General features: G+C 34.6%; 1 protein-coding gene across 7 annotated transcripts; it reads right to left on the reverse strand.

Moving 5' to 3' along the window:
• Positions 1-497: 497 nt before the first annotated feature.
• Positions 498-6089, reverse strand: LOC110649193 (putative disease resistance RPP13-like protein 1). 7 transcript variants are annotated; one of them, XM_058133601.1, is made up of 4 exons: positions 5565-6089; positions 1862-5444; positions 1401-1677; positions 498-1107 (listed from the first exon to the last, which is right to left on the reverse strand). In XM_058133601.1, exons 1-2 carry the CDS (start codon positions 5877-5879, stop codon positions 1917-1919), a joined length of 3843 nt encoding a protein of 1280 aa, XP_057989584.1. In that variant the 5' UTR covers positions 5880-6089; the 3' UTR covers positions 498-1107; positions 1401-1677; positions 1862-1916. The 7 variants fall into 7 exon arrangements, with proteins under 7 accessions (XP_057989584.1, XP_057989582.1, XP_057989583.1 ...); XM_058133599.1 differs by having other exon boundaries at positions 1252-1677; XM_058133600.1 differs by having other exon boundaries at positions 498-1123; positions 1252-1677.
• Between the last annotated feature and the right edge of the window lie 8720 nt (positions 6090-14809).

A 14809-nucleotide genomic window follows, 5' to 3' on the forward strand; every position in this document is an offset into this window, starting at 1 on the left:
ATTATTGCAATAAAATTTTACTGTATAATATAAATTTGAACAGAATAGTTTCTAAAAATTTATCATAATGTATATAGATTAATAATTTCTAATATAATTTTAAAATTTCAAACTCTAATTCTTGTACTTTTATATCCATTAAAATCATAAAAAATTGGTTCAACCTAATGGATGTTATGTTTTTAGTTTTAATTTTAATTTAGAAATCAAAATCAAAATAAATTTTAATACGATTTCAATTCAATTAATATACAACAGCAGAATAATTCGATTCAATATAGTTTATATCAACTTTGATTCGATTTAGAACCTAAAAACCATGCACATTCACATCACTTTTAAGAATCAATTACTGCCTATAGCTAATTCAAAGATGCTATTAATCCATTTTTTAAAAAGGGTTTCATTTGGCTGATCAAAGTCCATTTTTGAAATAAGCCATGTGTGAGTTCCATCTAAAAAAAGTCGTGCTTCTACAAAATATCAGATGAAGATAATTTTATAGAGCTGGTGATAGATGAGATATATTATAGATAAAAATAGATATATGTAGTAATAGTAGCAGCACAAAAGTTAGAACTACAAGGAAAATTCAATCATCGATCAAAATTCAAAACAACAAACTAAGCAAAAACACTTGGAAAATACAGATAAAAATTCAGGACAAACAGAAATCGATTGCCCCTACTGGGTTTCATAAAGCAGTAGACCTGCGGTCGCCTCAAAGAATTTACAGAGGTAAAAGGACATTCTTCTTGGCATTAGGATGGTCCAACTCAACCGAGTACCACCATATTCTGGGGCAAAATTTGATACTTTGAAGAGAAGGAGGAGGATATGATTGGCTGTTGTCAAGCAAGAGAAGACAAAGTGGCATCCGCTTTTGCTTCAGACAGTTCCATACAGAAAAATTTTGCAGAGAATTGCAGACTATTTTTCCACTACATATAGTCTTCACATTTGACAAGTCTTCCAATGTACTACCTGTAATTTTGGTAGAGTAAACTGAATGCTGGTGAAGCTGAAACTGTTGCCATCTCTGTCATAACTTAACTGTCCTTCCAAATTTATCAGCACCTCCAAAATGCTCCAGGAAAGTTAAAGTTACTGCATCATTTGAAAACTATAAATTTCTGTAAAACAAATGCATTTGGAGTAGAATATTTGAAGTATTCAGAATCACTACAAAGAATTGACAAATACAATTACAGTTTAGCACAACAGCATCAAAGACATTGTCTGATGATTTACCAGATTTTTTTTTTTCGCTGAATCCAATGATCAATGAGTCCACAGCTTTCTCCACAATCAACAAATACAAGTTGGCAAAAAGCGGCTCAAAAGGAAATTCAGAGTCCTATTCAACAGGTTTAAGCAAAAAAAGTTTCCTCACAGCTAACCTTTATATACACATTCAATGATTCAGTGCACTTCACTTCAGCAGGAAGTTAATTACGCAGTGAATTAAATTGCTCAGAATTTTACTGCTGAACCGTAAGCACAAAGGAGGGGCACTGTCAAGATTAGCAGGAATTAGCGTGTCAACAGACGAGGAAAAGATTAGCTTTGCTTAACCTCTTTACAGCTAGGCTCTCACAGACTAAGAGAAATTTGTCTTCCACTAACATGTCATCCTTGTCCTTGTTCAGCTCCCCAGTGTGATCAGTGAAGATGCAACTGGTACCAAAGAAACAAGAAGAAGAAGAAGAAGAAAAAGAAGAAGAAGAAGAGAGAGAGAGAACAGCAGCAACAGACAGAACAGCCTCTTCAGAACATCAAATATAGATGCAGAACTAAAAGGTCAAAAGGAAAACATGGAGTAAATCCATTATCATAACTAGATAACATCATAAATTATTACCTGAAGCGAAAGTATGTTTATCCTTGCCTCACTGGTCCAAGAAAGTTGAATTTTCTCATGAGATCAACACGTAATTGATTGTAATGCAGGGAATGTGTGCTATCTTGTACCAGTCTGCTCCAATATCCTTTTGGCATCTATCTTTAAGAAAAGGGCAGTTTCGAATATGTAAGGAGGATAGTGAGGTAGGAAGTGCCCCTTCAGGCAAATGCAAAAGCTTACTGCACCCTCCAATCTCTAAAATTTCAAGGGAATTAAGATACTGGATTGCCTTAGGCAGAGATGTGAGATTTGGAATACCAAAAATGTGGAGAGAGGAAAGACTTGAGGGCAAAGGCCACTCCTCTGGGAAGGACTCCAAGTTTGGACACCTAGCAATTTCAAGATGTCTTAGGGAGAAAAGTTTGTGCAGTTCCCACTCGATTTTCGGCATAAGCATGAGGCAGTTGTTAATCGTAAGGGAATTTAGATTTGTAGGAAGACCACTATCAGGAAAGCAAGTTATTTGTGGACAATTGGAAATATGCAGCCTCTGAAGAGACTTCATGATGTGCATCTGATCAGGAAGGAACATAAGGTTGTCACAGTGATTGATTTCCAAAGAAATAAGGTTGGGAGGAGGTCTTAGAAAAGAGCAAGGAAGAGGACAGTTCATGATGGTTAAATTCTTGAGTGATGTGAGATTCTGAAGATCCTCTGGGAAGGATTCAAGGTTTATACAACCACTGATGTCAAGATATTCAAGGTTTGGGAAATGTAATGAAAGTGACTTCACCGAATGACAACCAAATACATTTAGACGTTCTAGGGTTGTGTTGTCTAACAACATTCCTTCAGGGAACAACACTAGTTTTTTACAATTCATGATCCTGAATTCTTTCAGTGTGGTAGGCAGACCACTGCAAGATGAAGATGGATGAAGAGAATATGAAGTAAGACCTGTAGAACAGCTGCTGCTGTGCATTGTTACTCCAGGAAGGGATTGTAGAGCTTCACATTCCTCAACGATAAGTTGAGTAAGCATCGATGGCAAACCCATATCAGGGAAAGATACTAGACTTGGACACCCATCAATGCGCAACATTCTGATAGATGTAAGCTTGTATAATCCAGGTGGCAAGGCCATCAATCTCTGACAGCACGAAATTTCAAACCTTTCTAGCATTGAGAGACACTCAAATCCAACTTGGTTGGACAAAGTTGAAAGGTTACTACAATGAGCAATCCTAAGTTCTTTAAGTGTTGTTACCTGATGCAAGAACCCTTCAGGTAGCCTAGTAAGGTTTGAAATCACATTCAAGGAAAGTAGAGAAGGCAGGCAAGAAATACCAGTTAGCAACATCTCATCACAGTCCTCTAACTCTAATTTACGGAGAGATGGAAGCGTTGGAAGTGCTGAAGCCAACTTAGGACATTTTAACAAGCAAAGGACTTCAAGGTTTGGGAACCCTTGACTTTCATTGTCAATAAAGAAAACCCAATCCTCCCATTCCATCATTTCCTCAAACCTCAGAGTCTCCAGTGATGGAAATGTTATAGCTGAAGAAGAGCTGGCCCCATAAAACTCAGGACCGACGCTTTTGATGCCATTCATCCCAATAAAAACCAAGTCTTTGAGAAGGGGTAGTTGGCCGAGTGTAGGTAAGGCTTTGCAATTCTTACAATTGCTGAGACTGAGGAACACCAAGTTGGAATGTGAAGGATTCCCTATCCAGTTCGGAAATTTTGCACCTCCATAGCACTTGACTGAGAGCAATTTCAAGTGTCTATGAGGTTGCAGCTTTTCAAGGACATCCATATCATTGTTTGGATGATCATTATTGTTATCCCATTCCAGCATCAACTCATCAAGATGTGGCTTATCTTTGAAATTGGCCAGCTGGGCATCATTGGCATGGACAACATATTGAAGCTTTGAAATAGAAAGTGCCCCTCGGAGATTTGACAGTTCTCTCAACTCCCTAATTCTCGATCCGCCACTCTCTCCTACCACAAAGTTGGTCAACCTTTGTAGTTCCTTCATTTGTCCCATATACAGGGGCATCTTTGACAGCCTACTTCCACGAATATCTAGATGTCGCAGATTGATCAGTTTCCAAAGATTTTCAGGTAATTCTGTCAGATAGCAAAATGATAAGAGTAGTGTCTGCAAATTGTACAAGTTTGTTACTGATTCAGGAAGTCTTCTGATTGCTGTGTGAGAGAGATCAAGATACCGTAAATATATCAGGTTGGAAATTGATTCAGATAAGCTGGTGATCTTGTAGTGAGACAAAGATAGTACCCGTAAGTATGTCAGTGTTGGCAGCAGCTCATTTGGGACCTTATCAGATATGTAGCAAATAGCATCCTCACTGCTTAAATTCAATGGTATGAAGGTCCGCAAATTCTTGATGCAAGCAAAGACCTCAAATCTTTTGAAGCAATCATATTTTCCTTGAATATGGGATGAATGGCGTGCATTTTTAAAAATGTCATGCTGTTTATGATCCTCTTCAAGATGGAAACAAAATTTTCCAGACACAGATTTAGCTAGATCGTTGATGAGATCATGCATCGTGAAAAGTGATTTCTGGTCATTCACCAGCTGGAAAAGTGACCTTGATACTAAATCACGAAAATACTCATCCCCCACTTCTTCCATCAATTTGTTTCCTCCTGGTTGCTGCAGAAGACCTTCTGCCATCCACAATAACACCAACTTCTCTTTCTCAAAAATATAGCCTTTAGGGAATATCGAACAGTATGCAAAGCATCTTTTTAAATGAACTGGGAGGTAATGGTAGCTCAATCTCAGAACTGGGAGAATTTCACAACTCTTAGTTGGGAGATCCCATATTTCGCTATAAAGGACGTTTTCCCACTCCCCAGTGGATAATTTGCCATGGAGGAGACCAGCAAGTGTTTTTGCAGCTAGTGGTATGCCGTTAGATTTCTTGACAATTGCTTTACCAATCACCTCAAGATTTGGATGTGCACCATGAACTTCATCTTCAAATGCATGTTTTGCAAATAACAACCAACAATCTTCAAATGATAGCGGCTGTAAGTAGTAGCTAGGGACAGTGCGTATGGCTGATGCTGCATTTGCATTGCGAGTTGTGATAATAAGCTTACTTCCTTTCATTCCAGCTCTAAATGGGAGCTTAAAAACATCCCATTCATTATAGTTCTCATTCCAGAAGTCATCCAAGACAATTATAAATTTCTTCCCTGCCAAGTTCTCCATCAACCTTACTTGAAGTTGATTGAGGTCTTCAGTTTCAAAATTCAGCATAGTGATTGACTCGAGAATTGTTTTTGTTATCTTAACTATGTCAAATTCTTGAGAAATACAAGCCCATGCCCTCAAAACGAATTGTTCCTTCACTCTACAGTCGTTGTAAGCAAGCTGAGCTAGGGTTGTCTTGCCAACCCCACCCATTCCGACAATAGTAATTACACCAACGTCTTTGCTCTTTGCATCATCTGAGAGCAACAATTTGATTATCTCTTCTCTGTCACCTTCCCTGCCATAAACACAGGACTCATCAACTAGAGAAGTCGTTGGTAACCTTTTTGATTGCTTTCCTGTAGTAACCTCCTTTAAACCAAGGACGTTAGTTAGGCTTGCCATGTATTCTAGTTTGTGAATGACCTGCTCTAGCTTGGATTCAATATTTCTATCAAATTGAAAAAAAGAAGCAGTGATATAGTTCCAAACCTGTTTTGTCATGGATCGAGAATTTCTCTCAGCCGTGCATCTCAATAATTCAGTAGAAATTAAATCCAGCAGGTCTTCAGCTTGATACACTGTATCTTTAAGCTCAACTAGCCAATCTTTCACGGATGGATTTGTGATTTGCTTCTCTTCCGCATCATTGAGAACTGCAGTAATTGCCAGTATTGTTATCCTCAATTTCTTAAGTAGTTCTTCATCAAGACCCCGTCTCCGGAAGAATTCTATAAGCTCATAAGAAGCAAACCTGTCAAACAGCACTTGAAGGAAAGCGGAGAGAACTGCCTCGCCTAAGGCCATCTTCTGGTCTGTTTATCTTGTGGATGGAAACGAGAAAGGAAAGATCAGTGACTACATTATGCTGAGAGGAAAGGTCAACCTGCTATAGTATTTCCTTGCACTTTATGCAAATTAGTTATCAGCTTGAGGATTAAGAAGAAAAAGGTAGTAACCCACTAGTTGCTCATTGTCTACCTCTTCTGCCCCACATGATAAAAAGATAAACTAATAATTCTGAACCAAAAAATTTTTAAAAAAATTAAAAAAAAAAAGAGAAAAATAATTGATAAAGCTGAAAGGCAAAAACACATTGAAGGGAAAAATACTCCACTGGAAAAAGACATGATGAAAAGATGCATCTGTTGACCCCATAAGCTCAAAGGAGCATAGATTTTGATGATACCAAAACTCAACTAGAATCAAACTAATCATATTTTAAGTATTGTGCTTCTCAAAGAACAAAGAAAAAGACTCAAGGAATTCATGATGGATTCGTGCTTTTAAAAAAAGGATGACATTTTAAGATAACAAAGGACGAATCAAAGGAGATAAAGTAAGAAAAAGTTACCTTCCAAAGCTGCATTGAAGATCAAATTTGAAGGTACATGTAGTATAGAAGTTAGTTTTAACTTTTAGGATTACTTGTGAAAAGAATTGAGGAGTAGAAGTCAAAGATACTTATTTTTAATCTCTCAATTATTTTCTTTTGAATATCATAAATGGCTTAAAAGCATTTGATTATGATTTGGTGTAAAGTTTTAAAGTTTTTATAGTTATGCAGAAAAGTTTTCCTGGTATGCTAACTGGTTTGCTACTTGTTTTGGTATGCTAACTGGTTTGCTACTTTTTTTGGTATGCTAACTGTCTCAACTATGCACAACATCATAGAAAAAAACAAAATAACGGCTATTTTCTTGAAATTTGAAATTGTAACGTTCAAATGAGTTATCAAACAGTCAGAAACGTTCCAAAGCTATAAATACACCTATCCTTGGCCATTTTGCACTCAATGAAAGTCTCTCTATTGTTCTTAACCTTTTAAGATCATTAAAGCTTTCATTCAAAGTGTTCAAATTGTTTTTATTGCTCATCATTGGCTTACTTACTCATCTCTTCTTTATAGATTATGTTGTATTGAGTGAGATTGAGTTTTAAATACTTTCTTATCATTTATGAGAGGTCATTCAAGCACCTATTGAAGCTTGATTGTGAAAAGTATTTAGGATAACACTTGGTAGAAGTGTGAAGCTACTTGTAAAAGCTTTGGTGAGTAGATTTGTAAAGGGCTTTTGTCTGTTGCCTTTAAAAAAGAAGATTAGCGGAGTGAAGACTCAAAGTGGGATCTTTGAGAGAGTGAATGTAGGCTAGTTGAGCCGAACCACTATAAAAATTCAGTGTTCAATTTTTTCAACCCTTACCCCTTACATTTATGCATTTTAACTTTCTAATTGAAGTCATTTTGCTGAGATAAAAAAATTGATACTGTTTACTGTTAACTCTGCTGCAAACTGAGATAATTGGTTTACTATTGAATCTGCTGATATCTGATAAAATTTGTTTACTGTTATTTCTGCTGTCAACTAATATATTTAGTGTACTGCTCTGTTTGATGTGTTGTGATTTTATTCAAATTACTGAAATTCTTACTGAATGTCAATATATCCTGTTAGATCAATATACTTAATGCTTATGAGCCAACCTTGTATCAACTTATCAATTGAGCAGTATTGCACATATTTCACAGTAGAAAATTAGGTTGAATTTAGCTGTAATTTTTCAAAGGTTTTGAGCAAGAACCGAAAAATTATTTTTAAAGTCCAATTCACCCCCCTCTTGGACATATTTTGGGACATCAATTTGGTATCAGAGCTTGTCTCTCTTGCTTGAGGATTAAAAACCTTAGAGTGATCCATACACATGGCTGATTCATCTAGAAACTCGGCTGGTATATGCTCTCTTAGCTGAAGGTTATTCAATCACTAGACCATCACTTTTTAATGGCACAAATTACTCTTTTTAGAAAACTAGAATGAGAAATTTTATACAATCTGTTGATATTGATACTTGGAGAATAATTAAAGATGGTCCTTATATTCCTTATAAAACCAGTGAAGGAACTGTGCAAATTCCTAAAGTTGAGATTGAATTTGATGATAATGATTGCAAGAAAATTTTTACAAATGCCAAAGCTATTAACATTCTTCATTGTGCTCTTGATATTAATGAGCATAATCGTATTTCAAGGTGTCAAATTGCAAAAGAAATATGGGACAAACTAGAAGTCACATATGAAGGAACCGATGTGGTGAAAGAGTCAAAGGCAAACCTCCTCATCCGTGATTATGAGTTATTTGAGATGAAAGTTGGTGAAACTATTGCTGAAATGAGTACCAGATTTACAGATCTTGTTAACCTCCTTAAAGGTCTTGAAAAGAGATTTGAGAAACAAGAACTTGTAAAGAAAATTTTGAGATCTCTTCCAAAGTCATGGGAAGCAAAGACCATTGTTATTCAAGACACCAAGGATTTCAGAAAGTACACCTATGATGAGCTAATTGGTTCTCTCATTGCACATGAGATGATCCACAAGAAAGATGAGAAAGAAGGTGATCAAAAGAAAAAGAAAGGTATAACCTTCATATCCGAAAAGGTAAATGAGAAAAAGAAAAGTGTTGCTTTCAAAGCTAGTTCAAGTGATGATTCAAGTGCATCAAGTGATGATGATGAAGATATGGCTATGATAGTCAAGAGATTCAAAAGAGCATTTAGATCAAGGTGGAAGCAAATACAAGAAGTTCACAAAAAAATATGCCCCAAAGACTCCAAATCATTCAACTGAAATAGTTTGTTATGAGTGTAACAAACCAGGCCACATTAAGCCAAAGTGTCCTACATTGAAGAAGAAAAACAAGTTTAGAAAGGATAAAAGTAAAAAGTTAATGGCGGCAACATGGAGTGATAGTGACTCTTCATCAAATGATGACACAAGTGACAAAGAGGTTGCAAATACTTGTATGATGGCAATTGAAGAAAAAGGTGAAAGCTCGCACATTGAAGATAGTGAAAATGAGGTAAATCTTAAACCTTCTAATATTGATGAGTTAGAACTTGCATTTGTAAAGACATATGATAAATATAGATCTTTTAAAAAGAAATGCACAATTTTGATACATGAAAATTTTGCTTTAAGATCAAAAAATATTTCTTTGAGTATGGCTTCAAAGGAAAATGAATTTTACAAATCTCAAATAAAATTATTTAAGGAAGTTAATGATGAGCTTCAAAGATCAAAAGAAGTGTGTGAACAACTTATTGAGAAAAATAGAATTATTGAAGCAAAAGTTAAATCTTTGACAAGAGAATTAACTAAATTTACAAAAGGAAAAGAAACACTTGATATACTTCTTGGGAATCAAAGATCTATAAATGAAAAATTTGGAATTGGTTATGATGGATTTATGAAATATGGAAAATACAAACATTATTTTGTTAAAGCTTTATCTTCTTCTCAACCAAATATTACATGCTTTTATTATAATCATAAAATTCATATGACTAATGCTTGTCCTATTAGGAAAGGAACCTTTAAGGCAAAGAAAGTATGGGTGCCTAAAGGAACCCTACCAAATATTACTAACATACAATGACCCAAAGTTGCTTGGGTACCTAAGGACAGTTAACTGATTTTACGTCTGCCTACGGAGTATGCTGGAAACAGAACACTGGTACATAGATAGTGGCTGCTCTAGACACATAATAGGAAATAAAGGCAAATTCTCCTTTCTTACTTTGAAAGAAGAAGGTTATGTCAAATTTGGTGATAAAAGTAAAGCTAAAATTATTGGATGTGGAACTACTGGTAAAAATCCTTGCATTGAGAATGTTGCATTAGTACAAGGATTAAAATATAATATTTTAAGTGTTAGTCAACTGTGTGATAATGGTTTTAAAGTCATTTTTACTTCTACACATTGTGAGATTCATGGAAATAATGTTATGTTTGCTGGTGCTAGAATAGATAATATTTACCTACTTGATTTAACAAGTCTTGAAGAAAATTGTGAAACATGCTTTATGACTTCAGATGATAGTGCATGGTTGTGGCATAGAAAATTAGGACATGCTAGCATGAGTACACTTGCTAAACTTTCTAGAAGAAATCTTGTTAGAGGCCTTCCAAAGTTAAGATTTGAAAAAGAGTTTCAATGCAAAGCATGTGCACTTGGTAAGCATACAAAATCATCTATTAAATCAAAAAATGTTGTAACTACATCTAGACCATTAGAGTTATTACATCTTGATCTTTTTAGTCCAATCACACCTAGAAGTCTAGAAAACAAGGCATATACATTTGTAATTGTTGATGATTTTTCAAGATTCACATGGACTTTCTTTCTTGCTCATAAAGATGAAACCTTTGATATATTTGAAGCTTTTTGCAAAAGAATTCAAAATGAAAAAGGCTATTGCATTACATTTTTGAGGAGTAATCATGGAAAAGAATTTGAAAATAGTTTGTTTGAAAATTTTTATTCTCAAAATGGTGTTTATCATACATGTTCAGCTTCTAGAACTCCATAACAAAATGGAGTTGTTGAAAGGAAAAACAGATCTTTGCAAGAAATGGCAAGAACAATGCTGAATAAAAACAGTTTACCAAAATATTTCTGGGCAGAAGTTGTAAATACAGCATGCTACATTTTGAACAAAGTTTCCATTAGAGCTATTTTAAAGAAAACTCCTTATGAATATTGGAAAGGAAGAAAATCTAATATTGCATATTTTCATGTCTTTAGTTGCAAATGTTATATTTTGAATAACAAAGACAGCAACCTCAAGAAATTTGATGCTAAATCTTGTGAGGGATTATTTCTAGGTTATTCAACAAATAGCAAAGCATATAGGATTTTCAATAGAAAAACCTTGACCATGGAAGAATCAATGCATATACTTTTTGATGATGCTAACACTTTCTTGCAAAGAAAAGATTCTTGTGATGATGAAATTAAGCAGATTCTAAATTCAAAGAATTCAAATAAAGATGAGCTTGATCCAAAACAACTAGTAGAGGATCATCAAAATGACAAAGAAGAAGAATTTCCTTATTCCACAAATATTGAAATTCAAGAAGACTCCCAATCAAATGTGGAAGAATTATAAATTGAGGAACCTCAACATCAAGACATTTCACAAGAATTGAGGTACCATGAAAATCATTCCAAAGATAAGATTCTTGATAGTCCATCACAAAGAATGATGACAAGAGCTCAACTTAGAAGATATTTTGGTAATGTTGCTTTTGTCTCTCAATTTAAACCCAAAACATATGATGATGCTCAAAATGATGAAAATTGGCTTTTTGCTATGCAAGAGGAATTAAATCAATTTGAAAGAAATAAAGTGTGGACATTTGTTCCTAAACCTAAAAAGCATTCTATTATTGGAACTAAATGGGTATTTAGGAATAAAATGGTTGAAAAAGGACACGTAATTAGAAATAAAGCTAGACTAGTAGCTCAAGGATACAATCAAGAGGAGGGTATTGATTTTGATGAAACCTTTGCTCTGCTTGCTAGAATTGAAGCTATTAGAATATTGTGTGCATTTGCATGTTTTAAGAATTTCATGCTTTATCAAATGGATGTTAAAAGTGCATTCTTAAATGGATATATTAATGAAAAAGTTTATGTGGCTCAACCTCCTGGTTTTGAAGACCCTCATTTTCCAAATCATGTTTACAAGCTTACTAAAGCTCTCTATGGTTTAAAGCAAGCTCCTAGAGCATGTTATGGGAGACTTAGTAAATTTTTGCTTCAAAATGATTTTAAAAGAGGAAAAGTGGATACTACTGTTTTCATTAAGAAACTAGGAAAAGACATGCTTATTGTGCAAATCTATGTAGATGATATTATTTTTGGTGCTACTAACCATTCCCTTTGTAAGAAATTTTCCAATATGATGAAAAGTGAATTTGAAATGAGTATCATGAGTGAACTTACTTTCTTCCTTGGATTGCAATTCAAACAAATGAAAGATGAAATTTTTATAAATCAGTCTAAGTACATAAGGCATATGCTAAAGAAATTCAAAATGGAAGATATGAAAAGCATTAGAACTCCCATGAGCTCAACAGTTAACTTAGAGAAAGATGAAAAAGGTAAGGAGATAGATAATAAACTGTATAGAGGTATGATTAGTTCTTTACTCTACTTGATAGCATCCAGACCAGACATTCATTTTAGTGTATGTTTATGTGCAAGATTTCAATCATGTCCAAAAGAATCTCATCTTGTAGCAGTTAAAAGAATTTTTAAGTACCTCATTGGCACACACAACATTGGCTTGTGGTATCCAAAATATGAATCATTTGATCTTATTAGTTATAGTGATTCAGATTTTGCTGGTAGTAGATTGGACAGAAAAAGCACTTTTGGAACTTGTCAATTTCTAGGTCATGCATTAGTTTCATGGCACAGTAAAAAGCAAACTTCTGTTGCACTTTCTACAGCAGAAGCTGAATATATTGCAGCTGGAAGTTGTGTTGTACAAATTTTGTGGATGAAACAATAGCTTGAAGATTTTGAAATTAAATTTGATTATATTCCCATAAGATGTGACAACACTAGTGCTATAAACTTGTCAAAAAATCCTGTCCAACACTCTAGAAGCAAGCATATTGAAATTAGACATCATTTTATTAAGGATCATGTTCAAAATGGTGATATTCAAATTGAATTTGTCCCTTCTGAAAAACAGCTTACTGACATTTTTACAGAGCCACTTAATGAGGAAACTTTTTGCAAAATAAGAAGAGAACTTGGTATGACTGATGCTCTTGCTTAACTTTTGATGCATACTCATGTTCCTATATGAAAATGAAGTGATATATGTTGGTTTGTGGTGTTAAAAATGTGTTCTGATATTTCTGGTGCAATTTGAAAATTTCTGGGTCTGATCTGACGTGAACAGTATTTTGCAGAATTTGATTGCAGTGGCATACTAATCTGTTTGCTAATTTTCTTATTTGCTAAGTGTTTTACCACTGCTCCTAATTCTTCATTGGTAAACTAGTAGTCAGATTTGATTGTACTAAAATTCTAAGATTATTCTTCTTTTCTGAGCGCTTATTATGTATTTTTAAAAGCCATATTACTTAAATACTCCTTTATTTAAAGCAATGCATCATTATGTGTTTTAAGGGCAAAATAGACTTTTTATATATTAACTAGTGCAGGACTCAAAAATTTTTGCAGAACCATCAGTCTTCTCTGCTTCTCCACTGGTACATGGTATCCATCACTCTGCAAAATCTCCATTTATGTCTTTTCAAGTTTAAAATTCAAAATTTTTCCCTTTTTCGACGCATCGCCTCCCAAAATTTGATCGAATGCATCCTCTCTCCATTGGTAACCTGTTTCACTCACAATCCTCTCAACCATCATCTCCCTTCATATTCTTTAAAATTTCAGAAACCCATTGGCTCTAAAGCAAAGCTATCGTTCCACATTCTTCAAGTTAGAAAATCCCTAAATCCTTCCTACTCATTCCCCGACATCTCTCTCAATCTGCCAAAAGAAATCATTCAAATTGATTCTCATTGGGTTAAAATTTTTCGATGCATTTTCTCTTGTCGTCATTGATTCGTATTCTCTCTACAAGGTTCAGGTATTGATTTCGAAACATTAATGGAAAAGTGTTTTACATTTTTTTTGTTTATTTTGCTTTCGTCTCTCACTCTTGAAATTAGTTGATGGATTTTCTTATTTTGAGTATTCACATTATGCCAAAATGCGCTATATGAAAAAATCATGAATTTGTTGTTTTTGATTCTCAAAAACCTGAATTTTTCTTAATGTCAGTCCTAAAATTTTTTTGAATATTACATGACATTGTGTTAAAAATGTGTTGATATGCTTCTAATGGTTATACGTTGACTACTCACATTGTTCATTTTGTGAACCTAGCTTTCTCTATCCCTACTGCCAACTTTTTCTGATTTGGTCATGGCACGGTCAAAAGGAAAAGGCAAAGAAAAGGTCACCACACCCTCATCATCTTCAGATTCTACTGATGCGAGTGTCCCTGCATCACCTCCTCCACAGAAAGAAGTTCCTTTGGTCATTGGAAAATCAAAAGAAAAGTCCAAGAAGAGGACCAGTGAGCCTGTCCAGGAAAAAGGTTCTAAGAAGAAAAAGACTTCAAAAGCTCCAATTGTGATTATGGAAAGGGCCATTCATGAACCAAGGTTTATTCACTAGCCTGCTTTTAATGAAGTCTATGTTCCTTTACAGTCTCTGTTTGAATATAAAAAATGGGACAAATTATGCTCTAATACTGAGGGAATATATGTGGATTTAGTTCAAGAATTTTATAGAAATTTAAGAGTTGATTATGCTAAAAGAGATGAATCTTTTAAGGTTAAAATGAAAGGAAAAGTTTATGAGGTGACAATAGAAAGGTTAGCCAAAACCCTAGGCATCCCAAACAGTGGGAATAGAATCTGTTCTCACAAAGAAGTATTTGCTGTTGGAGGGTTCAATAAAAGAGATTTTGAGGCAGAAGTATTTAAAGGAGAAGTGAAAGATAAGACTAGCATCACCCATGCTCACCAACACATTAAAATCCTTCATAGCTTTATCATCTATGTGCTGAATCCTAGAACTGGTAGTCCAAACTATTTAAGCACACTTGATCTCTGCATAATTTGGCATATTGTGAATGAAATTGAGTTTAATCTTGCCTACTTTATGCTAAAGCAAATTATGAGGTGGAAATCACCCTACAAACTTCCCTATGCCCATCTTCTTAATGGCCTATTTAGAGACTTTGGGATACCCTTAGAAACTAAGAAACTTAGAACAAATATGATCCCAATTACAAGTCTGCATAAAGATGATGATGGCAGAAAACTAAGGTTTGAACAAGGTGTTAGTTCTAAGGATAGTGCAAGT

Source organism: Hevea brasiliensis, chromosome 14 (assembly GCF_030052815.1).
Source record: "Hevea brasiliensis isolate MT/VB/25A 57/8 chromosome 14, ASM3005281v1, whole genome shotgun sequence".
In the NCBI taxonomy this organism is placed as follows: Eukaryota; Viridiplantae; Streptophyta; class Magnoliopsida; order Malpighiales; family Euphorbiaceae; genus Hevea; species Hevea brasiliensis.